Source organism: Siphateles boraxobius, unplaced genomic scaffold (genome assembly GCF_051911475.1).
Source record: "Siphateles boraxobius isolate OS27281-9 unplaced genomic scaffold, OSU_SipBor_1 54, whole genome shotgun sequence".
In the NCBI taxonomy this organism is placed as follows: domain Eukaryota; kingdom Metazoa; phylum Chordata; class Actinopteri; order Cypriniformes; family Leuciscidae; genus Siphateles; species Siphateles boraxobius.
The window spans coordinates 1,920,001-1,945,291 of record NW_027509180.1 but is presented as its reverse complement, the minus strand read 5'-3'; the positions used below and the strand labels follow the sequence as shown (position 1 = coordinate 1,945,291).

At 40.7% G+C, this 25,291-nt stretch overlaps 2 protein-coding genes across 6 annotated transcripts in view; both read left to right on the top strand.

Annotated features, from left to right (window-relative positions):
• LOC143714421 (uncharacterized) overlaps nt 1-25,291 on the top strand; it is a 318,101-nt gene that overhangs the window by 191,696 nt on the left and 101,114 nt on the right. The window lies entirely within an intron of this gene.
• LOC143714405 (uncharacterized) lies at nt 2,102-13,816 on the top strand. 5 transcript variants are annotated; one of them, XM_077205525.1, is made up of 23 exons: nt 2,102-2,413; nt 3,303-3,635; nt 5,832-6,299; nt 6,399-6,538; nt 6,761-6,965; nt 7,073-7,177; nt 7,704-7,894; nt 8,060-8,201; nt 8,391-9,038; nt 9,138-9,221; nt 9,309-9,427; nt 9,507-9,626; nt 9,715-9,762; nt 10,150-10,233; nt 10,320-10,382; nt 10,930-10,990; nt 11,086-11,136; nt 11,226-11,270; nt 11,338-11,399; nt 11,683-11,735; nt 11,820-11,860; nt 11,960-12,113; nt 13,405-13,643. In XM_077205525.1, the coding sequence occupies exons 2-16, from the start codon at nt 3,488-3,490 to the stop codon at nt 10,966-10,968; spliced, it is 2,604 nt and encodes an 867-aa protein (XP_077061640.1). In that variant the 5' UTR covers nt 2,102-2,413; nt 3,303-3,487; the 3' UTR covers nt 10,969-10,990; nt 11,086-11,136; nt 11,226-11,270; nt 11,338-11,399; nt 11,683-11,735; nt 11,820-11,860; nt 11,960-12,113; nt 13,405-13,643. The 5 variants fall into 5 exon arrangements, with proteins under 5 accessions (XP_077061640.1, XP_077061643.1, XP_077061641.1 ...); XM_077205528.1 differs by having other exon boundaries at nt 2,118-2,413; nt 7,057-7,177; nt 13,405-13,816; XM_077205526.1 differs by lacking the exons at nt 2,102-2,413; nt 10,930-10,990 and having other exon boundaries at nt 2,946-3,635; nt 9,132-9,221; nt 11,053-11,136; nt 13,405-13,637.

Here is a 25,291-nt window from a genome sequence, read left to right as displayed (position 1 = left end):
ACACATAAGCATACTATACATCCCCTTAGAAATACATCTGCTTGCATGCACAAGTAAAGTATACAATCCATATTTGTAAACAAATACACACATATATACATTACACTGGACAGTGAGTAGTATGAGACCTAAAACAGTTCAGAAACACGAGCAAAGTGTTTGAAATTGAGTAATTAAAGATGATTTAAAGATATAAAGAGAAGTGATCGACCTTAGTGAGGAAGGAAGGTTATTCCAATCAGATGGAGCTTTGAATTTGAATGCACGACGACCAATTTCTTTACTGATGCTAGGTGTAACTAGAAACAGTTGGTCCATGTGCCTTAAGTTGTATTGAGAGTATAATACAGTATCATCTGCATATAAATGAAATTGACAGTCAGAACAGATTTGAGATAGATCATTAATAAAGATTGAGAACAAAAGAGGTCCTAAGGATGATCCTTGTGGAACACCTTTCTCACTTATCTTAAACCCTGATTGACTTCCCAGAAAGGCGACACATTGACTTCTATTGTGAAGGAATGAATTGAAAAATAATAAAGAATTCAGAGAGAGACCAATAGCATACAATTTATCTAAAAGAAGATAATGATCAACCATATCAAATGCTTTTGAGAGATCTATAAATATAGCAACCGTACGCATATTGCTGTCAGCAGCTGACAGTATATCATTTGTAAATTTGAGAAGAGCTGTGGTGGTTGAATGGCTAGGTCGAAAACCTGATTGGTATGAAGATAGTATATTATGGTCATTAAGATATGTAGTTAATTTATTAAATATTAATTTTTCAAATATTTTTGCTATACTATTGATAATAGAGATTGGTCTATAATTATTAGTGTCTGATGTGTCACCTCCTTTATGAAGAGGAATTATCCTAGCACTTTTCCATGCTGTGGGTATTACACAAGTTGCAAAAGATAAATTAAATAAATCAGCCAGTGGAAATGACAAAACATGAGAAGCAAGTTTAAAGAACTTAATTTCCAGACCATCTGGAACAGCATTGCATCCAGAGCTTAGACTATCAATAACCCGCTGAACATCAATTGGAAAAATCGTTTTGAAACAAAAGGAGCTGCCACACCTAAACTGAGTCGATGCAAGACCAGCATAAGTGTTACCAGACCGAGAGCTGCTAATTGTAGAAAAGTGCTGGCTGAATGCCTCTGCAATTAATAAAGGTTCACTCACGGTTTGATTATTTAATCTAATATGCGTAGTAGAGCTTTTCGTGGATTTATTGGTTATATCATTAATTCTCTTCCAAAATTTCTTCGGGTTCTTAAAATCAGTTGATAGGCAGTCTTTATAGTAGTTTGCTTTAGCATTTCTTGTGTTGGTTTTACATTTATTCCTTAACTCCTTATATACATTCCAATCGGTAGAGTCCAATGTATAACCATATTTTTTTGGTTACAAAATGTAGTTGCATAATTCCTGTTACATGTGAACTTACTGAAGTGAAAACAATTTCGTTACTAATGTCCCGTTTCATATTTGTACACATACCATTCTGTGTGTTGTTACATATGTGTAGTTACACAAATAGTACAGCTGTAGATACTGTGTACCAGTGTTTACTTACACTGTAGTTATATAATATGTACACATGTAGTTACTATTTAAGTTCACAGGTATTAGTGACACAATATAAAGTGTTCAGATGTTGAATGAGCTTCTTCACCGGAGTCCATGTTGGGCTGGTTATGGACCAGAAAGCCCAGGAGAAGAAGCTCATTCAGCATCGCCACCTGACCGGACAGCCTCTGTCTGGCAGAAGGACACATAGTTGATTATAATCCCAGGTGTGGGTTTTCGAGCCCAGTCACAGACGGAAGTACTTGCTCTGACTTCCTCCGCATCAATCTGAGCCTGTGTGGCCTCTATCATGCAGACAGTGGGAAGATGTTTGTTGATGTCCTCCTGCGGCTTCTGGCATAGCAAACGAGAAGCACCTGGCTGCAGCCTGCAGATTTGGGCGGGGGTGCACCTGGGGTGGGGCTGCACGTGCAGCCCCGCCCACAATGCTTCTCATTGGTTAGTTGCAAAGTGGTGACGTAGAACGAGGCGGGGCCGCACCTGGGGTGGGGCTGCACATCTCTGCCCATAGACATCATATGATGTCTATAGGCTTGTTCGACTTGAACCGGCGCTGCACAGACCGATCGGTTTATGACATCAAAGTACCGCGAGAGCGATTAGAGAGCAGACGGCTCCTTATGCTTTTGAATCGCTCTCGCGGTACTTTGATGTCATCAACCGATCGGTCTTTGCAGCGCCGGTTCAAGTCGAACAAGCCTTATGTCTCTACCCACCAACATCTCTTCTCATTGGTTAGTGGCGTGAACTCAACTCATGACGTCGGATCTATCATGGTTTCATTTCCGCTGTTCATCGCTGCATGGTGAGTACAGGCAAGCTACTCTTTTTTTGTTCTAATTTTATGTACAATTTTTAATTCTGATGTGGCGTTTAGTGTGATGTTAAAATGAAGTGGTGTAAAAATAAGATCGTGTAACTTTATTCACCATATCACACAAATAACTAGGGCAGTGTTTCCCAAAAGCATCGTAGGCGTGCGTGCGTGTGTGTGTGTGTGTGTGTGTGGTGTGTTGTGTGTGTGTGTGTGTGTGTGTGTGTGTGTGTGTGTGTGTGTGTGTGTGTGTGTGTGTGTGTGTGTATGTGTGTGTGTGGTTTTGAAGGGATTAGGATAAAGTGTTAAAACAAGGCCCTTAAAAAGAAATACAGTGGCGAAACTGAACCAGGAGAAGAAAAATAGGATTTACTAGTAACACTAGGTTATATTATTATATACTTATATACTAAGTTATATTGTTGGACTTTTTTTTCTATGAATAAATTGATTAAATGTAAGCTATTTTGATATTACTGTTACTAATAAGTATACATTTATTTAATTGAACATTAAACTACATTCAATAGTAATACAAATTCAACAAAACTCCTTGAAAGTAGGGCTTGTTTTATATATTGCATACTGTTACTTATACTTTTGCTGCTATACAGTATATGCACTGTCCAATCCTTCTGCTGGAGGGCCACTGTCCTGTAGAGTTTAGCTCCAACCCCAGTTAAACACACTTGAACCAGCCAATCAAGGTCTTACTAGACATACTAGAAGATTCCAGGCAGGAGTGTGGAGTCAAGCTGGAGCTAAACTCTGCAGGACAGTGGCCCTCCAGGAGCGACTTTGGACACCCCTGCACTAGAGTAATAAAATAATAAAACATTTAATGCTATTTCTGATGCTCTATACTTCTTTCTCTTTGCAGATCCTTGGCATTGTCATCCCCATTTATATTCCCTGTGTACCATTTTTGCTATTTACTTTATATTATTTTTGTTTTGCTGTGTAAATTATTCTCTTACTCTAATCCTCCATCTCTCTCACCTATTTTTTGTTGTTGTTTACTTTATAACCCAAAGGCTCTTTTAAGAGCCATTCCCCCCTGCAAAAATGCACACAACTGTGTTAAGCAAGGGGGAGTGTGAGCAGTATTTAAAAGACTGCAGTAGTAAGTGCCCATTCTGCCTGTACACCAGCATGCCACAGCTGATGTATTACCACATCAAAAATCATTTTCAGTGGGCAGTGCAACATCATGGTGAGTTTAACAGTCTTTTGCTTATGACACTTTATTTAGTTTAAGTATACTATAGTGCAGAACCAGCCAATAATGCACTGTGCATGCATGCTTCTGATTTCATTGCTTTTGAATTTGTAATATAATTTTAAATGAATTTGTAATTGAATTTTAAGGCTTAGGTAAACTTCATTTTCTGCATTCCGCACATTCACAGTTTGAGTGTGCAAACATCCAAAAGCATATTCCATTTACCATGGGTCTTTGTTGCTCAAATCACAAAAACATGTGCTTGCACGTGGATGGTGCTAATGACAGAAAATCTGTCTTGCGACTGTCCACCGTCCAGAGCAAAATGCAAACAAGTGAAGTTTAATTTCATCAAACCTTTTTTCCCCCCTCTTTCAGATTTCACCATTATAAAATGCAGTTTAAAATGTCGGGCAAAGTCCCATTTTCACTGCTGCTATTGTTCAGCAACTGTGATAACTAGGGGAAATTTGCTGAAGCACATTGCCAGCCATCCTTCACCACCAACCCGGCCTCAGTGCTCCTCCTCTGTCCCGCAGCCTCGGTGTTCCTCCTCTGTCCCGCAGCCTCAGTGCTCCTCCTCTGTCCCGCAGCCTCAGTGCTCCTCCTCTGTCCCGCAGCCTCAGTGCTCCTCCTCTGTCCCGCAGCCTCAGTGTTCCTCCTCTGCCCCGCAGCCTCAGTGCTCCTCCTCTGTCCCGCAGCCTCAGTGCTCCTCCTCTGTCCCGCAGCCTCAGTGCTCCTCCTCTGTCCCGCAGCCTCAGTGCTCCTCCTCTGTCCCGCAGCCTCAGTGTTCCTCCTCTGCCCCGCAGCCTCAGTGCTCCTCCTCTGTCCCGCAGCCTCAGTGCTCCTCCTCTGTCCCGCAGCCTCAGTGCTCCTCCTCTGTCTCGCAGCCTCAGTTCTCCTCCTCTGTCTCGCAGCCTCAGTGCTCCTCCTCTGTCCCGCAGCCTCAGTGCTCCTCCTCTGTCCCGCAGCCTCAGTGCTCCTCCTCTGTCCCGCAGCCTCAGTTCTCCTCCTCTGTCTCGCAGCCTCAGTGCTCCTCCTCTGTCCCGCAGCCTCAGTGTTCCTCCTCTGTCCCGCAGCCTCAGTGTTCCTCCTCTGTCCCGCAGCCTCAGTGTTCCTCCTCTGTCCCGCAGCCTCAGTGTTCCTCCTCTGCCCCGCAGCCTCAGTGTTCCTCCTCTGTCCCGCAGCCTCAGTGTTCCTCCTCTGTCCCGCAGCCTCAGTGTTCCTCCTCTGTCCCGCAGCCTCAGTGTTCCTCCTCTCTCCAGCTGCCTCAGTGTTCCTCCTCTGCCCCGCAGCCTCAGTGTTCCTCCTCTGTCCCGCAGCCTCAGTGTTCCTCCTCTGCCCCGCAGCCTCAGTGTTCCTCCTCTGTCCCGCAGCCTCAGTGTTCCTCCTCTGTCCCGCAGCCTCAGTGTTCCTCCTCTGTCCCGCAGCCTCAGTGTTCCTCCTCTGTCCCGCAGCCTCAGTGTTCCTCCTCTGCCCCGCAGCCTCAGTGTTCCTCCTCTGTCCCGCAGCCTCAGTGTTCCTCCTCTGCCCCGCAGCCTCAGTGTTCCTCCTCTGTCCCGCAGCCTCAGTGTTCCTCCTCTGTCCCGCAGCCTCAGTGTTCCTCCTCTCTCCAGCTGCCTCAGTCACCTGCCATCCTCCCAAAATGCTCAGTAAAGAGGACTGTAACTTGCAGCCAATGTGATTTGACCTTGCTTGCCAAAAATCTACGAACTCACATTAGAAGACATCACACTGAAAAGGAAAATGCAATTACTCCTGAGAGGCACTTTCAATCTCAGTGCATTGATGAAAAAATTGGAATATTTGCCATTGAAAAGGCTTTTCACGGTCAAGCAACACCCATACATGTAATAAAAAATACTTGGGGCCCAAACTATCGCTCAGCATGTGAACTTGACCAGTGTATTTTGAATTCAGAGTTTGCCCATAACACTGGGATACTGCCTTTTGAGTGTTGCCATGTCAAATCACTGTCTTTTTGTAAACAAGTTTTCAACCTCAATGATGCACTGACAGAGAACAGTCTCTCTCAGCTGGTGCTGCAGAAGTGGTTTGGTGAGGCAAGAAAAGCCCAGCTGTTAAAGTTGCAGCAAGAGGCAAATACTGCAGAGACACCTTTGTCTTTTCATGTCACTGTTGGAGGTCCATCAACAAAGCATTTCATTTCTGTATTTGAACCAACAGTGTCCTATTACAGCAGGATGGGAAGAGTTATGGTGGCTTATGATAAAAAGAAAAATAACTGGCATTGTCCTTGTGCCCGACCTCGCCAATCATGCATTCACAAGGCTACAGCAAAGTGGCATCTTTTCCAGATGATACCACAACTCTTCAAGAGGGTCAAGAGTTCAGAGGAGGTTTTCAACACTGCTCATACATGTAATGATGATGCCAGCGGTCAAGATCTTTCATATCCCCCCAACTCTACCACTGTTAAAAGGATGATGAAATATATGCTGGAAAATAAGAAGATTCCAGTGGAAATTCCACAGACCATTATGCAAAAGTCAAAACATGGAAAGGCTTTTAATAATTTCCCAAAACATCTTGTGCCTGAGGAAGTTGAATGCGGAATATGCAAGGGAGTTTTGAGTGAGCCAATGATGATAACTTGCCGGGCAAAGATCGTTACATTCAATGGAGTGATTCAGGGTATGACATTTGTTTAATTCATATTGCTTTGATCAATATTTTTTATGTTGTTGCTTTGATAGATATTTATTTGTCAGTAAATAGTCTTTGCTTTCTCAGGTGTATCTACTTACTACAAGCTGTGCCATAAATGCAACCTCACATACAGATACCAAGAATGGAGTGACGGTTTGCACAACTTCAACGATAATGTAATCGTCTCGTTACATTTGTGTGTGGTTTTGCGAAACTCTCTACAGGTACAATATTAGAAAATAATACCTGCTATTTTACTTGTGACTAGCAGGACTCTTTAACTTTTTTTTTTAAACACTTGTAGTATTATTATTGCTAATGACTCAGATAGGACATACATTTGATATTCACTTGGGCTTTAAATGACTAGAACGTCTTTTATAAGTTGAGGGCTCTTATTTTTATTTTATTTTAACCATTTCCCCTCCTTTTTGTTGTCCTTCCAGAATCACACAGCTGTAGGTAGGGTTGTGCAGACAATTGAAGCCACAGAGGGAGAGTCCTTGCCCAAAGGTGACCTAATCATGCAGGCGTATCTTCACTTTGAATCCTTATGTGATCTGGACTACATTTACTCCTGTGTGTCCTGTGGATACAATCCATCTACTGTGATTATGGACCTTCATAAAAAAGGAGTGTTCAGCATCCCAGGTAAGTAAAGTTATTGTAGTTGCATTGGTTCCTATCATAGATTTATGTTTCGGTTTAAATAAATAATTCACATATTTGGCTTTGAATTAAGTTTCTTTATATCAAAGTGAGTGAAATTCAGTCTCCACCTGCGACCTATGATGGTCATGTTGACATAGAAGAATTTTGGGATGCAGTGGCAATGGACATGATAAGCAGAGGGTTTTACCCAAGTAAGTTTCTTATTTGTCTCTCACATAGGGCTGCATGATATTGTGATATGGTTTAGTGTGATTAATTTATTAATTTATTAAATTATTTAAATTATTTGGAATTATATTATGGAAATATTTCCATATAACAATGCAATATTTGCAACAATTTTCCAAATTTCCAAATATACAAAAATTTTCACATGAGGATGCATTTACTGGAGAAGCAAAATCACTTGTTTTCTCTTTGAAATAAGTTATTTTTTCTTATCCCACTGCCAAATATTTAGCTTGTTTTAATCATAAACGCACTTAATTTTGGAATTAGTTTTAGAAAACAAGACTTGCTGTTTTGCTTTTCTACCAAATGCGTTTGAATGTAAGATTTATTTTAATATTTAAACTGGAAAACAAGATAAAAAAATACTATATATTATATATACAGAAAAACTAAATATTGCACTTTCGTTTTTTTCCAATATCATGCATTGCTAGTCTCATTTTGTATGGTTTGCGTGTTGCAATAAATAGCTGTATTTTTCTCAAGGTGGCAAAGAAAACCCATTTACAGTTTCACCTAGTTACCACAACTGGTCCCCATGGATAGGTCCAAAAACAAGGGAATCGGCCATGGTATTAAACACAGAGAGTGCAAAGGTTAAGTCCTCAAATGATGGAAGTGACATTGATGTGCCTTTTACTGAGGAAAGACTTGGTGATGAGCTGCTCCACCTCAAGGTAAATAGTTGTTTAAATTGTTCAGAAGGGTTTTACCACATTAAGCTATTATTACACTGTTGGCTGCATAGCACAGTGGTATGTATAGGGTCTCTTCATAAATATTATAATTTTATAGTAATTTATTTTTGCTGAACCTAATCACAAATTTGCATATTTGATCAGGTTTTCGATTTGAAAAAGCTGTGTCGACAGTGTGGGGTCGATGATGTTGGATCCAAAATGGATCTCATTCTCAGGCTTCGTAATAAAATGTCAAACAGAGTGACTTACAACAAGGTGTTTGAACAGGTGTGGGGTGCTTCTGGTGAGTGATGTTTTTTGTTACTCAATGAAGTTAACAATACAGTACTACAAACATTAATGAAATATGATATGACAAACTGCCTAAAGCAGCAATTACTCGTACCTATATCATTTCATATGTGTTATTGGAATGGTTTCACTGATCTTTCAGAAAATGTAGTTTTCATTCAATTGTTTTGTATGCTTTTAGGTGGCCTGGGTGTAATAATGTGTCCTTGTGGTGTTGTGTACTCTATTAAATTTAACTTGAGAGCAGAGAGTCCCCGTGACTTTGCAGACCTTCTCTTGTCTTGGAAACACTTTCCAAATATCACAATTTACGATTACCCTAGAGGATTAGTGGCACACACTAATAATCGAAAACCACTTCACCCACCTTTCCATCCCTTTGAGGGCAGAGTACAAGACCCCTCCTCTGAAAACATACAAAAAGCAAAAGAAGGAAAGCTAAAGGTTCATCTTCCCTGGTTGACTCACAAGAAAAAACCTATGGATCCTGACTGCCACCCATTGACAGCGTCCTCAGAGCACTATTGCCTGTGTGATGTTTTCCACCAAAGCAATAGTAAAGACAAGAGAGATGTGCTGCGCACTATTGGTCTTGTACCAGAGCTGGCTGGAAAGATCAATAGTCAGTGTGCCGAGCAGCTGTTTTCTGAAGTAAAGAGAAACAATTACTTCATGAATATGATAAGACCTTCTGCACACATTTTTCTTGCTCGAAACATCCTTCACCACCGGAATCTCACACGGAACAGGAAGAAGTTGGAACAATTCAAGAAATTGTTCAGTGGCAGTCCTAATTTGCAATTAGACTCCAATGGAAAGGTCATACTTGGTAATGTATAAATATTCTATTAATGTGCTGCATGTGAATAGGTCATTCCAGTCAATTGATTGTACTAACTATATCTTTATAACACCTGAGTAGGAGCAGAACCAGAACCAAATGTGGGACCAAATTATTCAAAGACAACCCAAACTTTGAATACAACTCTGAATGAGAAGGAAATGCATACAGGTTGAGGTTGTTCTTTAACTCATTGAAGATTTGCTAACATTTTAAGTGAATTATTATTATTTTTTTTTATCTTTTACTTATGTACAGCTGTCCAGTCGCAGTGTGACCCTAAACTTTGTCGAAGTCCTGTGGTAACAAGCCTGAACATTGTTAAATCAAGCAAAACATTTTGGGGGACCATGCCAAATGAGGGGCAACAGCAGTTGGTAAGTGATTTTCAAGGATTTTATCTTTACAAAATACTGTTCATCAGCCTGAGCATTTATGTATTTATCTGAATGTTAGATAAACAATGCTTTGGATGTCAGAAAGTGCAAAGATGAGCTATTGGCAACTGTATACAACACAACGCTAAACCGATCAGACCTGTGCTGCCTGGGACTGGAAAGAGACGTTGAGGGAACGGTACACAGTTCAAAGACATTATATTTTAATATAGCAATTAATGGTGAAAGTTGTTTATATTGAGTTTCTATATTTTATTTAAATGCAGATTCTCAACTGTTGCCTGAAAGTGGTAGAGACCATAGCAAAATCACAGGTGAAATAGTCAAAATAATATTTTGTGCTCAATTTACTTTAGCTGCTTAAAGGGATAGTTTACCCAAAAATGAAAATTGTCATCATTTGAGTTTATTTCTTCTGTTGAACACAAAAGATGATGACGACTGTTAACCAAAGAGTTGCTGGTCCCCATTGTCTTCCATTGTATTGTAAAAAAAAATATATATATGGAAGTATGTACAGGTATAATCATACACCAAAATTTTAATTTATTGGTGAACTATACATTTAAGCAGCCCCTTAGCAGAAATATACATACTTTTGTTGATGTGCTTACAGCGGTCAGAATGTTAATACTCCCAGATGTTGTATTTAAAATTCTCAATTTTGCCTTAAATTAAAGTATGTTCTATTTTCCATACAGAATGTGAATGTTTTTTCGGCCAGTTCACATCAAATTGAAACATGGCCAAACAGGACTCTTGAAGAGCAACTTCTACACCTGCCTGTATGTATTATAGTCAGTTCTGTTTAATATGAAACCCAGTCAAAGTTTCTAAATTTCAGTGATGACCAATATTATTTGTTTTCAAGCTGGATGAAAACATCGACTGGTTTATCTTCCCAACATGGATACCAGGGCATTGGATGGTTTGTGTAAGTCATTCTGAATCTGTAGTGTTTACCTGGGATAACTTATGTCTGCATAATTTTTAGATACTATTTGATATATTAACTGCAATTGTCTTTCGGTATATATATTGTGACATATCAACAGATTATGAAGCCTGGAGAGCATGACATTTTTTTCCTTGATCCTCTGCACGGCAAAACATTCAATAAGGAAGAATACATGCTCATCTACAGGTTTTTTAGTGCACTATTCGGAGTTCAGACATTGTGGTCGTTCCTCCTAACCACATTTTTGATATGATTGTGGTCGTTCTTAACCACTTTTTGATAAGATTGTGGTCGTTCTTAACCACATTTGAATAAAATTGTGGCCATTAACATTAAAGGTTTTTATGTGACTTGTTCATCTGACTTAGGATCTAATTTTTTTACAGATCACTTTTTTTGTAAAGTGTCAATGAAAATGATCATATAATACTCATGCCAAGTTCTGGTTCTGCCTCACATTTCAGTTCTCTTGTATTGTTTTGTTTGATGCAGTGCAGTAACTGTTTTGTCTTTGTCATCACAGAAACATTGCACAAATCATGTCTCCTGGGCCTTGGCATGAATACTGTGTCGATGATATTACGGTACCAATATTCATTTAAATAAATAACTGTAAAAGCATTGGAAATTGTTTTATTTTTTCAAGGTGGATTGACTCTGTGCATGGCAACATTAACAGGGCCTTCCACGACAACATCAAAGCAACAGCTGTGGTGTCTTTGTCCTAATGGTAAGTTTATAAAGCTGATGTGTTGCTTACTATGTGTTTATCCAGTATATGTATCTGAGCAAATTTATTTGTAATGTTTACCATTTCAGTATTCACTGAGCTTTGTGACAGCAGGGGCTTTTGATTTTACAGAGGTAAGTGAAAAATGCAATGGAAACCCCCCATGTTATTAACCTAACTGATTATTTATTTTTAACTTAGCCTGACATGCCTTGCATCAGGAGGTGGTGGTGTCTGCTGCTTTTGGAGAATTTCCCCTTGAGGTTTGTTTTCTTCCTTTTTTTGAATCCACATTTGAACTTGCACTCTAATTTTTGCTGTTCTGTCACACTATACGTACTGTTCATTGAAGTTTCAATTACCAAATGCTTAAATTTAGCAGTTTAAAATAAATAATTGTTTTTAACCATAGATTGCTAATAAATTCATTACATGTATCAATCTAAACAAGTGGATTTCAATTATGGTCCTGGGGATGTCATTAAGAACAAACTGTCTAAAATTGTTTAAATTGAACAAAATGTTTAAAAATTTTAACATTTAAAGGTCAGACGCTGAAAGAAAGCAACTCCGGAAAAAGAGGAGAGTAGAGAGAGCAGGTATTGGTTCCCACCTTAAATCTTGAACCGTAAATAACAGGGATTTGAAAATGATGCTACTCTTGTTCTTACCCTCCAATTTAGAGGTGATGGAAACCCCCCTGCCCATTGATTCTTTGACCAAGGTAAGCGCAGTATAAACTCCTGTCAATCTATCAGTTACCCTTTTTAATAAGTCATATTTAAATTTACATTTTGGACTGACTGTTGGCTACTTTGAACAGATGCCACCTGACATCCTGTGGCGGATCCTGATGGGAGTCGTCACAGATGACGGCGATGTGGCTTTCTGGAGACTTTCACTGACATGTAAGGTTTTCAGGGACGTTGTCAGCGATCCCAAATTCAGAGAAGAGGCCCACTTTGTATGGCTGGACAGTAAGTTTTTTTAAACCTAAGTTGTGAGTACTGTAAAAGGTACTTGAGAAAGTCTGTCCGTCCATCTATTTCTGTCTGTCTGTGGAATCTATCCATCTATCTGTCTGTTCTTCCTATCTATCTGTCTGTCTGTCTGTTCTTCCTATCTATCTATCTGTCTGTCTGTTCTTCCTATCTATCTATCTGTCTGTTCTTCCTATCTATCTATCTATCTATCTGTCTGTTCTTCCTATCTATCTATCTATCTGTCTGTTCTTCCTATCTATCTATCTATCTGTCTGTTCTTCCTATCTATCTATCTGTCTGTTCTTCCTATCTATCTATCTATCTATCTGTCTGTTCTTCCTATCTATCTATCTGTCTGTCTGTTCTTCCTATCTATCTGTCTGTCTGTTCTTCCTATCTATCTATCTATCTATCTGTTCTTCCTATCTGTCTGTTCTTCCTATCTATCTATCTATCTGTTCTTCCTATCTATCTATCTATCCGTTCTTCCTATCTGTCTGTCTGTCTGTTCTTCCTATCTATCTATCTATCTATCTATCTATCTGTTCTTCCTATCTGTCTGTCTGTCTGTTCTTCCTATCTATCTATCTGTTCTTCCTATCTATCTGTCTGTCTGTTCTTCCTATCTATCTATCTGTCTGTCTGTTCTTCCTATCTGTCTGTCTATCTATCTGTCTGTTCTTCCTATCTATCTATCTATCTATCTATCTATCTATCTATCTATCTATCTATCTGTTCTTCCTATCTGTCTGTCTGTCTGTTCTTCCTATCTATCTGTCTATCTATCTGTCTGTCTGTTCTTCCTATCTATCTGTCTATCTATCTGTTCTTCCTATCTGTCTGTCTGTCTGTTCTTCCTATCTATCTATCTATCTGTCTGTCTGTTCTTCCTATCTGCCTATCTGTCTGTCTGTCTGTTCTATCTGTCTGTCTCTATCTATCTGTCTGTCTGTCTGTCTGATAAACTGTATTGCCTTCAAAACTTTCAGCTTAAACTATTTTGATCTTCAAACTGAAAACCTTCAAACTTCAAGCTTTCAAACTTTTAGGATAGGCTTTCTCAAGCCAAATTAAAGTTTGTTGACAAACCTTTTTTTTAAACAAAGTAAGTCTCTTAGGTACTTTACAGACAAAGCCAATAACACTCAAGCATATCTTGTCTAACATTTTCCTATAATATGTTTAAAATGTATAAAAAAGAAATTCCTTGTATGACTCTGTACTATGTTAATGCCTTTCTTCAAAATGATTCAATATTGTTTGTTCTGTATTTTATCTAAATTAGGTGTTGTGAACTGGAGTGCCTTTTCCAGAGAATATAGGCAAGAGTTCCGGGTGCCGTACTCGTTGACTCTGTGCTTGCACTGCACTGAAGTATACAAGGACTGCCCACCTGGATATGTTGGTGATGGCAGAAGAGGAGTCCTGCGTGCATTTTATTCTGAGAAGGAAGTTGAGGGCTATTGCTCGGTTGATTGTTTTTTCAATGATGGAGGGGAATTTCAGGCTGAGTAGATTGTGAGTGTACGTGTGAGTGTACGTGTGAGTACGTGTGTGTGTGTGTGTGTGTGTGTGTGTGTGTGTGTGTGTGTGTGTGTGTGTGTGTGTGTGTGTGTGTGTGTGTGTGTGTGTGTGTGTGTGTGTGTACGTGTGAGTACGAGTGTACGTGTGTGTGTGTGAGTGTACGTCTGTGTGTGAGTGTACGTGCACCTGTGAGTGTACGTGCACCTGTGAGTGTGCGTACGTGCGTGAGCGTGCGTACGTGCGTGAGCGTGCGTACGTGCGTGAGTGTACGTGTGCGTGCGTGTGTGTGTACGTGTGTGTGTGTGTGTGTGTACGTACGTGTGTGTACGTACGTGTGTGTACGTACGTGTGTGTACGTACGTGTGTGTGTGTACGTACGTGTGTGTACGTACGTGTGTGTGTACGTACGTGTGTGTGTGTACGTACGTGTGTGTGTGTACGTACGTGTGTGTACGTACGTGTGTGTGTGTACGTACGTGTGTGTGTGTACGTACGTGTGTGTGTACGTACGTGTGTGTGTACGTACGTGTGTGTGTGTACGTACGTGTGTGTGTACGTACGTGTGTGTGTGTACGTACGTGTGTGTGTGTACGTACGTGTGTGTGTACGTACGTGTGTGTACGTACGTGTGTGTGTACGTACGTGTGTGTACGTACGTGTGTGTACGTACGTGTGTGTACGTACGTGTGTGTACGTACGTACGTGTGTGTGTGTGTACGTGTTTTCCCTTTGAGTGCACGTACGTGTGCATGTGTACCTGGGAGTGCACGTACGTGTCTGTGAGTGCACGTACGTGTGTGAGTGTGTACGTACTTGTGTGTGTGTATGGTTGATGTACGTGATTATCTGTATGTGTGCATATCTCTTTACACAATTATTCTTGTTTTGAAATAAAAGTTATCACTGGTATGAGTTTGGTTTTTTGAGTTGGCATGCATAATATGGGATACAGAGATTGACAATGTTTAAAGATTGTTTAACTACAAACTACTTTACTGGCATAAATGCACAAAAATAAACAAGAACTATTACAGAGGAATGATTAAAATAAGAAATATAAGGTGCCATTAATGTTTACAGTAATTTTGTAATTTACATAGTGAAGTGCAACAGAATGTGAAAAACTTTTAAAATACTGCACAGATATTACACAATATATACTCTGTGATTCCTTATAAGTTTACCTTAGATCAGGCATAGTTATGACTATGGATATGTGCTCTACTCCTTTTTGCTACTTTCATTATTACTTTAGAGTTTAATACCTTAAACCAGTATCATTTTATTAAAGTATTATTTCAAATTTGCGCATGCGTTTTGAAGACGCGTGACGTCAATCAACGCAAAATAGCGATTGAGTTTTCAAAGACCGCATTGTTTTCAACAGTATTTCCTGTTTACCGTGGCGTCGACGTCATTACTGTGCCACTAACCAATGAGAAGCGTTATGGGTGCAGCCCCGCCCCAGGTGCGGCCCCGCCTCGATCGACGTCATCACTTTGCCACTAACCAATGAGAAGCGTTATGGGTGGGGCTGCACGTGCAGCCCCGCCCCAGATGCAGCCCCACCCCGATCTGCAGGCTGCAGCCAGGTGTACTTGAAACAGTGGACAACCATTTTATCCATTGGATTTTCAAGACAAAAAAAAAAAAACACATTATTAATTCAATTCAATTTGATAGCATTATTAAACAGAAAATTCATTATTTATACAACATTAATAGACATTTTTATTCAGTTTTTAGATACAGTTAGACATGCTTAATTATTGATTTATAAGCATATCTTCATTGTGTAATAATTGTATTTGCATAATTGAATTATAAGCAATTTATCATTTTTAAATTAATTAATTAATTATTTATAAACCAGTTATTTAGGACTTGTCAGTGGTTCATAAGATCACGTAGAAAGTGTAATTAAATGCGGGTAGTTATAACGCATTTATTAAAACAATAAAAAGAGTAATTTGGGTCAATAACAATTACATACAATATTAATTAACAACTAAGTTTTTCAAAAAATGCCATTGCACATAAAATTATAATAATTTTGGTCCCTAACATAAAATGCCAAAAATACCTATATTGTTCAAAATACAGTGTTCAATATCCATAATTTAATAAAAAGAGTCATTTGGGACCTTATTCACACATACAACATAAATGAACAAGAAACCTAGCTGATTCAAATTACTTGCATTGCACGTTCGTTTGAACGCAGTATCTACACAAAAACAAACACTAACCTTTCCAATCATTCACAAAGATCAACTTTGAATCATGATAGTTGATTGTTTCACATTCAAAATCGTTTTTGTTTAGGTTTCAATTAGCTAAATGATACACCTGCTCCCGTGTTTACATACAATCTCCTGACAGAGACCCGGTTTATTTTTCAAAATAAAAGTCCCGATTTCTAAATGGAACTTTGTTTAATTTTAATGTAAAAAAAATTAACTACTTATTTAGTTTGATTATATTTACATAGTAATTCTAATTTTTGGATTTTTTTTAACAAAACAGTAAAAAAAAAAAAAAAATAACATTCAAAAATGACCATGACCTCACTTCCCATGGGGTCAGACAGATCGAACCCAGATCGCAAAAAGGTAAGCTTAACTCTAATCAGACAAGATAACAATATAATCAAACAATCGAAACAAGATAACAGCATAATCAAATAAGCAAAACGAGGCACAGCATAATAGAACAAGCTAAACCAACATAGCAACATAGTCAAACACTTTAAACTACTTAAAAAAGCAAACGAATTGATCAAGCAAAGCTAAGTGAACAAGCGAACTAAACAAAATAGTGCCTACATAATGTATACTTTGTTGCAAAACTGCACAAACACCATTAAAAAAACACATTAGTGTCTACATTATGGTAACTTTAAAGAGTTTAAAAAGTGTAATATTAAATGTTAAACCCTTATAACAATTATATTGGCTACAGTGTTAAATATATATATATATATATATATATATATATATATATATATATATATATATATATATATATATATATATATATATAATATATAACATTCAGAAAAAGCCAAGGCAAATTAGTGCATTATGGCAGCATTAATTAACTTACCACGTTTAACCCTATGTGGCAAATCAATATGTACATGAGTGAATTGTACCAATTTTTAGCCCAGGAATTGATCCCACAAACTGTCATCCTCATCTAAGTTTATATTGTGTCCCTAAAAACTGTGAACTTATATGGTAAACAAATATTACAGCTGTAGATACTATGTAACCACAGTGTAGCAACACACTGTTACACAGTAACTGCAGTTGTAATATTTGTTTTACAACACATATGTAACAACTGACGGAATTATATATTTTTAAGTACAAATATGTAACAGAAAAATTGGTAACAGCACTTTTTTCACTTCAGTAAGTACACATGTAAAAGGAATTATGTAACACCATTTTGTAACAACAATATGTATGTACACAAGTTTTTCCACTTCCATATGCAATATAAAATACTGCGGTTACATGTTGGAATACACTGAAACTTTATTGAAACCATGATGATGGCTTAGTTTATGACATGTATTTATGACTAAAATGACTAATGTTGAATTACATTGTACTTACATGGTAACTCTTCTAATTGTACTCTTCTAATTGTATTCTTCTAATTGCATTCTTCTAATTGTACTCTTCTAATTAACTCTTCTAATTGTATTAAGTGTTAAAAAAATCACAATTCACTGAGTAATACGCAAAAAAATAACATCTGTTTAACACTATAATAAAAGTGTACTTACATGTTAACTCTGCAACTGTACACTTAATATAAAGTGTAATTGTTACAGGAATTGTTGTGTACCATCAGTGTTATTACACAATGCCTGTTACACATGAGTACTTACTGAATTTAAAAAAGTTTTTTTCCCAATGTAAGGCTACATATTTGTACTTACACATAACATTCCGTGGGTTGGTACATATGTGTTGTTACACGCATCAAGAGCCAACGCTGCACAGGTTATCAACTCAGTTTTTGATGTGTTTGCATCAAAATTGAAAACGCTGCCAATCCAAAGACATGCAACATCCAACGGTCTTCAAAAACAACACAAACGACTTAGTCAGAATGAATATTGTTGCTGATGAACAGCAGTTCATAATGTACCAGTTGATGCAGGCAATAAGAGAAGTTGACAAGGATCCAAGCAATAAAATCATGTGTTTTCTTCAAAAGTTTGGAAAAAAACAAGAAACACCGTTGGAACTAGCGTCTCTCGTCAACCGGCATGAAGTGGAAAGCATTACTTGTCACGCAGCGTGTACACTCTCCGGGAGGGAGCAACGAGTTGACATTATGTGGTCACGCTACGGCCTTCAAGAGGTTGTGGGCCACAGAGGTAGCATTTACACCTCCAGCGCAATCCCAGAGGCTGCTAACTTCCAATCGAACTTGGATAGCCAACCCATGACAGTCGACAGAGAAGTTCTAGACATATTAGACGGGGCACAAAGTTATTCGCAAATCACATTTTTTGCAGTTGTATGCCAACACACCACATGGCAATTGCAAAACCCAATCAGCAGGGTGATTGCCACCTGCGGTGTCCACATAAAAAGACACTACAGGATGTTACTGCAAAAGGCAATTACATACATTAAAGGCATGGATGACTTGGCGAGAAAATCCCAGTGCCGAACACATGCCAGGATTGAGGCAGTGTTCAGGATAAAGGGCCACTTCCCACTCAGGTTAGAGGGAAAGTACTTGTTTAAACTAAATGCACTCTATCGACTGCTGTTGCAGAAGCCAATGTTCATCCCTTTTAAGGACAATCCGCATGGGTTGGGCCTGCGGCATGTGTTGAACCCTGTTGAGACACACATAATCAGCACGCTTGAAACGCTGTTTCAAAATTTTCATGGCCAAGGGGGTTACAAAAACAGCTGGACCGCATTTCAAATGGAGCTGGCCCTTGAAGAGATATTTTTTGGAAGACTCTTTTGTCCTCAATCCAAACCATACTCCATCAGCCTCGGGACCGATTCATCTGATCCCAACAGTCTTACTAAAAGGCGAGGTTTCCTGGGCCTGTCCCCTATTGGAAGCGCCAGCATTGGGGAGTCTCCACCACCCATTCAAATCTTGATAAATGACCCAATCCAGATATTGCGAATTGAAAGAATCTTCCCTTCACTGAAACCATTCAGTCAGAGCCGGCTGTCATCGGCGAGGCACTGCTGCGGGTCATCCTTTCTGACCTGTATGACATGAATGAAGGAATTTCAATACACCGCTTCAAAGCTGGCGATCTTGTCCAAAATTGGTCGGATACAGGACAAAGGAACAACTCTGTCGGGATCTTTGTGAGGAAAAGGGATTTGACTATCCGATGACATTTTCAAGGGCAGTAGGAATGGCGCAGGCAGCAGGACATGATGTGGTTTCCTGTATGGATTTGGGTCTTAATGGTGTCCCAGCGTTGACCTTCTGGGACGAACAGAGACACCCAAAGGCTCGGTGGAACAAAAGAGATTTCATCGAGGTGTACAATGCCAAAGAGGCACCGTCAAATGCGGTGCAGGCCGCTGCACTTGTCGGGGACGTCTGTGCAGAAATTGAAAAGAGAGATCTGTGCTATTCGAGCTATCTACAACGTTACAAGGAGAATGGGATGCAATGGATGGAGACTGTACTGAAACGTCTTCCAAAGACCATGGACAAAGGAATGAAATTGAATACCCTTACCCTAGTGAGTTGCGCAGGAATGATACAGAATGGAGATTATGTATCATTTGTGCCCTTGAGAGCTCTGATAAAAGATAAGACCATGCCCCAGAGCCAACTGCAAAAGATGACTATAATGTCTCCATTAATTCTTGTCCACAATCCCTGCCTCAACCGTTTGCACCAATCCATTCCACACAAAGTACCTGCACGGCCGCCACCAAATCCCAAAAAGACCACCTCCACAGATCCTCCAAAGCGGGAAGCATCTCCCGAGCTCGCAGAAAAAGAGGATGAAGAATATGAACCTGCTCAGGTCATAGTAAGTGTCCAAACAAAGACCGTGTCCGCAAATATGAAAACACAGTGGTCGAGGCAAGAAGAAGAAATGGTTAGGGCTAACCCACAACTGAGCCATGCACAGGCCTACCAGGCTTACCTCAAGGAATGTGAGAGGCAAGGTAGACCTGCTAGAACACTGCGGGCTTTTAGGAGCAAGAGACAATGGCTTTTCTTAAGTAAGTGTTTCACTAATGAGTGTGTATATGTGTCTGTGAGTACATCACTAATGTGAGCCTTTTAGGGTGGAGGGAGACAGCCTTCGCTCCAACCCATCTTGTAGGAAGGAAAGCACGACACTGATCGAACATCTCCGGGGGTCTTTCCGGTGAGAAGAGCACCAGTTGACGAAGAGGTTCCACTTCAACGCATAGGCATGTCTCGTGGACAATGCTCTAGCGGAAGTGATGGTAGCCACCACCGGTGGTGGTAGGGTACTCAAACCTGCCTCGACCCGTCCAGGAGCCACACGTGGAGGTTCTAAAGATCGGGACAAGGGTACCATAGGGAGCTCTGTCCCTGAGAAAGAAGGTCCTTCCTCAGAGGGATCGGCCAGGGAGGTGCTGTCGCGAGGAGTACTAGTTCGGAGAACCAGGTCCGGGTGGGCCAGTGTGGCGCAACCAGAATGACCTGCTCCTCGTCCTCCCTGACCTTGCGCAAGGTCTGTGCAAGAAGGCTCACTGGGGGAAACGCATATTTGTAGAAGTAGAAGCCGAAGTAAAGCCTCTCGAAGGGACGCTAGATCGGGGTGTGGAAGAGGGGACTCTCACTCTTGCGAGATCACTGAGTCTCGATCGTAGTGTTGCGATGGTCATGTTCCCACAGAGAGAACATGAGTCATCCACGAGCGCTGCTCTAGCGTGATCAATGCCCAAACACACTATGCAACGCTCATGCCCATCAGAGTCAGCAATGAGTCTATCGCAACCAGAAGTGCACGGGCGATGCTTCTTTAAAAAGACGTGCCGCGTGCAAGCTCTTTTGTGAGAGAAAAGAAACTCTGAGAGTGTTGAAGCGCCCGGGGAGAAACACACTCACTGGCAAACCACTGCACAGATAAGCAGGAAGTGCGCACTCGCCAGGAGATCGCCGTCACACAAACACCAGAGAATCTCGCTCGTCTGTAAAGCTGACAGTCAGAGATGCCTTGTGGAGTGAATAATTAACATGGCTCCGAAGCGAAAATATATCTGCATGTTGCCGGTGTCCTCCTTTTATACCCACGAGGTGGGGCGGAGTTGTGCCATGCAAATTCCGCAGACCCATGCCATTTCTTTGCCATTGGCTCGTTTTGTAATACTCGAATTCGATGGGCTTTCTAAGCGAAACCCATTCGTCGCCATCTGACGTAAATCGGAGTGACAACGAAAGGGAACCGGGGTTACGCAAGTAACCTAACGTTCTCTTTCTAACATTCGCTCGGTATCTCACTAAGGGATAAAGACCACTCCCGTATTGCAGATATGCTGTATGAATAGATGCAACACAGAAAGTGGTAACTAATGGCTTTAGTTGTGACACTAAAGTGAAAACCCATGCTCTTATACGCCTCTATAAAACCCCTAAAGTGGACAACACCAGGGTATTTAACTGGAAACAGAATAAAAATAAGAGACATGTGTGAACTGTTATGACGTTGCACTCGCTGCTCCCACACCGAGCTCTGAGTGAGCCAACGATGGCTCCATCACATCCAGTCTATAGTATCTGACAAAAGTGTGCGATGATGCCCAGCTTGCCGCAGGACATATGTCCTGAACAGAGACACCGTTGAACAGCGCCCAGGAGGTAGCCATGCCTCTAGTGGAGTCAGCTCGAAGCCCTGGTGGGGATTGTACATTTGCATCCCTGTAACACATTACAATCACATTCACCATCCAATGAGAGAGCCGCTGACGTGAAATAGGTCTCCTCTTGTAACTGTCGGCCCACGAGACAGAAAGCTGACTGCTCCTTTGAAACACACATGTTCTCTGAACACAAGTAACTGCTCTTCCTCTGTTGAAAAAAAGGCTGTGGAAAGAACACCAACAAATCTACAGATCTGTTTGCTCCTGTCTCTCTGACCTCAGGAACGGATTCGTTTTCGGCATAACTATCAATCCACTTGCTGCAAACTGCATACAGGAAGAATGTACAAAGCATGTAACTCACTCACTTGCATTCCTGTAGTGAGAGCCAGTAGTAAAGCTGTCTTCAAAGAAAGACACTGTAAATCAATACTCAGTAATTGTTCAAAAGGAGGCAGAGAGAGCGCGTCCAGAACAACCGATAAATCCCAAGGCAGGATCATGGACTTTATGACCTGAAGTAACCGTCTCACCCCTCTCATAAATCGACATATCAAGGCGTGCTGGCTTATCGTTCCCAAATCGAGCCCCACATGACATGTCGAAATGGAAGAAAGATAGACCTTTACCGTGGAAAGCTCTACCTTTATCTAATAGTTCCTGCAGGAAACAGAGAACATCTGATACAGAGCATAAGAGCGAGATGATTCGTATCTCTGCACACCATCATTCAAAAACCCTCCACTTATGATAATACAAAGAGCAAAACTTCCCCGGCCAAAACGGTGCAATCAGAATTAGTGAATGTCTGAATTCCCTCACCCTCTGAAGTGTTGTCGTGATGAGGCTGAGAAATGCGTACAATCCAGCGGTGCATCTTTTCCCACCAGGGAAAAGAACAGAGGGCGCTGCGCGTTTTCGCGCGATCTGAAGAGATCTACGGCTGCCTGTCCGTATCTCAGCCATATCTGACCCACCACCAGTGGGTGGAGTGTCCAATCTCTGTACATAGGATTTCCTCTGCACAACAAATCTGCCCTTCTGTTCATTCGTGCCGGTAAATGCAATGCTCATAACAACAGAAACCGAGTGTTGCTGCACACAGTTAGTCTCTGCGCTAGACTGTGTAGCTGTCGAGAGCGCACTCCCCCTTGTCTGTTTATGTACGCTACCACTGTTGTGTTGTCTGATCTGACCAACACATGATATCCCTCAAGGAACTGAATAAAGTGGCTTAGCGCTAGCAAGACTGTTAATAGCTCCAAGAAATTTATGTGTTTCTCCCTTTGAGGGAGAAACTTTGAGGAATTGAGACCACACTCCCCGCACTGTTCTACCCTCGAACACCGCTCTCACACACTCTTCTGTGACAATCACTCTGTGATGACTGCGATAGTCTGGGTAACCTCTCTTAAACTGCGGCGTGAAATTTATGCGGACAGGCTGATATGGTCGAGTTGTAGGCCTTCTAGGTAAGCAGGTCTCGAACGCTTCTCCCTCCTTCCTCCTCAAGTCACACTGTTGGTGCAAAGCTGTGACATTAGAGCCAAACATAGCCTTGGGGTCTACAGGGGCGTCCAGAAACTCCACTCTTTCCTTACCAGAAAGGCCTGAGAGACTGTCTAGGTCTAGTATTGGGGTCTACAGGGGCGTCCAGAAACTCCCCTCTTTCTTATCAGAAAGACGGCCTGACGGCCAAAGGGGTGGATTTGTAAATCTTCTGAAACACAGATGCTGAAATCCTCTTCCTCTTCATCGTTTTCTAGAAGATGAGGGGATAATTCCTCATCTTCATCATTATCTTCGGCGACTCCACATCCATAATCTCGCTCCGGGTATCTGTCTCCGGTAGCTGTTTAACTGTCTCCTCTCTGGGCTGAGTCTGAGAGGAGAAGCATGGGTCCCTGTTTCCTGATATTGCAGCTCTATGTCTCCTTTCACGGTATCTTATTAGGGAAACCAGAACAGTTAGGGCAGCCCTCTGGATTCGATACCGCTGCTTGGGCATGCTTAACACCCAAGCACGATTTGCAGAGGGAATGCGGATCCTTCGCCGAAATCCATAAGGAGCCACAGGAGCACATGCGAGGAGGAGCATCCTTTCCTCCCGTGCTCTCTGCCGTTCTAGCCGTGGCCATATCTTCACCCTCTTTGTTTTAACCGTGACACGTAGGTTTACTATCCCGGAGCAGTGGATACAGAGTAATTCTGAAGATAAACTCTTATTTTCTGGTATCTATACGAACTGAATCGTATTCGTTTTCCAACACTAGCAAGAAAATGCACTCCTAACAGCAATATAGATTTTCTGCATTTGCGACGTTACCGGTCTGCTTCGTCTGTAAACCGTTAAGCAAGAATGATCCAGCAGTGGCTGCAGTGAGTTATATACCAGGAGGCGGGACTCCCTGATCGCTGTAGCGATTGGCCTGTCAGTCTGACAGACGTGGTGTAATTGGTGCTTCTGTGGAAGTAAAATAATGACAAATGTTTTTGAAACAAAAAAGCTTGTTGAATTGCACTTTGAAAAAATAGTGCTTGCATTTTATTGCATTGTATTTTTAGGGCTTGAATTTTTAGGGGCTGAAATTCAACATGGTTGTACATTTAAGCTGTGAATATTTCAATTCAAAACATTTCACACACGTTTTCATTATTAAAAATTCAATAACCCATATTCACCTTTCAGATTTCACTTCCAAAATGTTCATTCTGTATAAAAATACAACCTATAATATTCGACAGGCAATTTTCAGTCCATTTTATTTTGCTTTAAAGATTCTCTTTTTGAAAAATTCAGTGGTTCAAATTCGACAGAAAATTCAACATTTGGCATCCGGGAACGGCAGGAATATCAGTAGATTGATAATCTCCAGCTGTTAGTCGTCCTCACCAGCAGGAGGAGAAGCGGCTGTTGACCAAGAAAACTCTAGAGCAACCGGTGAGAGAGTCATTCATTCATAAAAATGGATTTACAGAAATGGAGTAAGTATTTGTGATGATGATCAGTGACAGTATATGGAAAAGCTGATAAAGGCACAAAAGCTGTGTTTACATTGAAGTCTTCACGGTTACTTTTGAACATGTAAGTTTTGCACAGCTTTCTCTATCGTGAGTGAGATTATGTTATTCCCCGATGCTGATGTTCCGATCAAATGTTAAATCTGAGGTAGTAGACATATATTTCTCTCGGTTGTTTAGTTTAGGCTCACAACCCTTGAAATTTTAATGTACCCTTATTGTAACACTGTTGAGTGTGATCTAAAAAACAGGAGAGTTAATTTAGCACTGGAGTTTTTGCTGTGTATATATAGATGAAGTGTGATCTTGACGCATTTGTCAATGCAACTCTTCTGGAACTTGTGGTTTCACAAGCACAAACTTAGTAGCCTAATAAAAGCTTCATGGTGCACACACACACACACACACACACACACACACACACACACACACACACACACACACACACACACACACACACACACACACACACACACACAGCATTTAGCTGCATTAGCATTTAATGCATTTAGCATTTAGCAGCATTTAGCACAGCACAAACTTAGTAGCCTAATAAAAGCTTCATGGTGCACACACACACACACACACACACACACACACACACACACACACACACACACAGCATTTAGCTGCATTAGCATTTAATGCATTTAGCATTTAGCAGCATTTAGCACAGCACAAACTTAGTAGCCTAATAAAAGCTTCATGGTGCACACACACACACACACACACACACACACACACAGCATTTAGCTGCATTCGCATTTAATGCAT

Excerpts from the sequence above, each read along its gene's own strand:
- LOC143714405 (XM_077205525.1), top strand. The coding sequence starts at position 3,488 with ATGCACACAACTGTGTTAAGCAAGGGGGAGTGTGAGCAGTATTTAAAA. Across the intron at positions 6,966-7,072 it reads AGGAGTGTTCAGCATCCCAG|TGAGTGAAATTCAGTCTCCA; the intron begins GTAAGTAAAGTT and ends TTTATATCAAAG. Across the intron at positions 7,895-8,059 it reads ATGAGCTGCTCCACCTCAAG|GTTTTCGATTTGAAAAAGCT; the intron begins GTAAATAGTTGT and ends ATATTTGATCAG.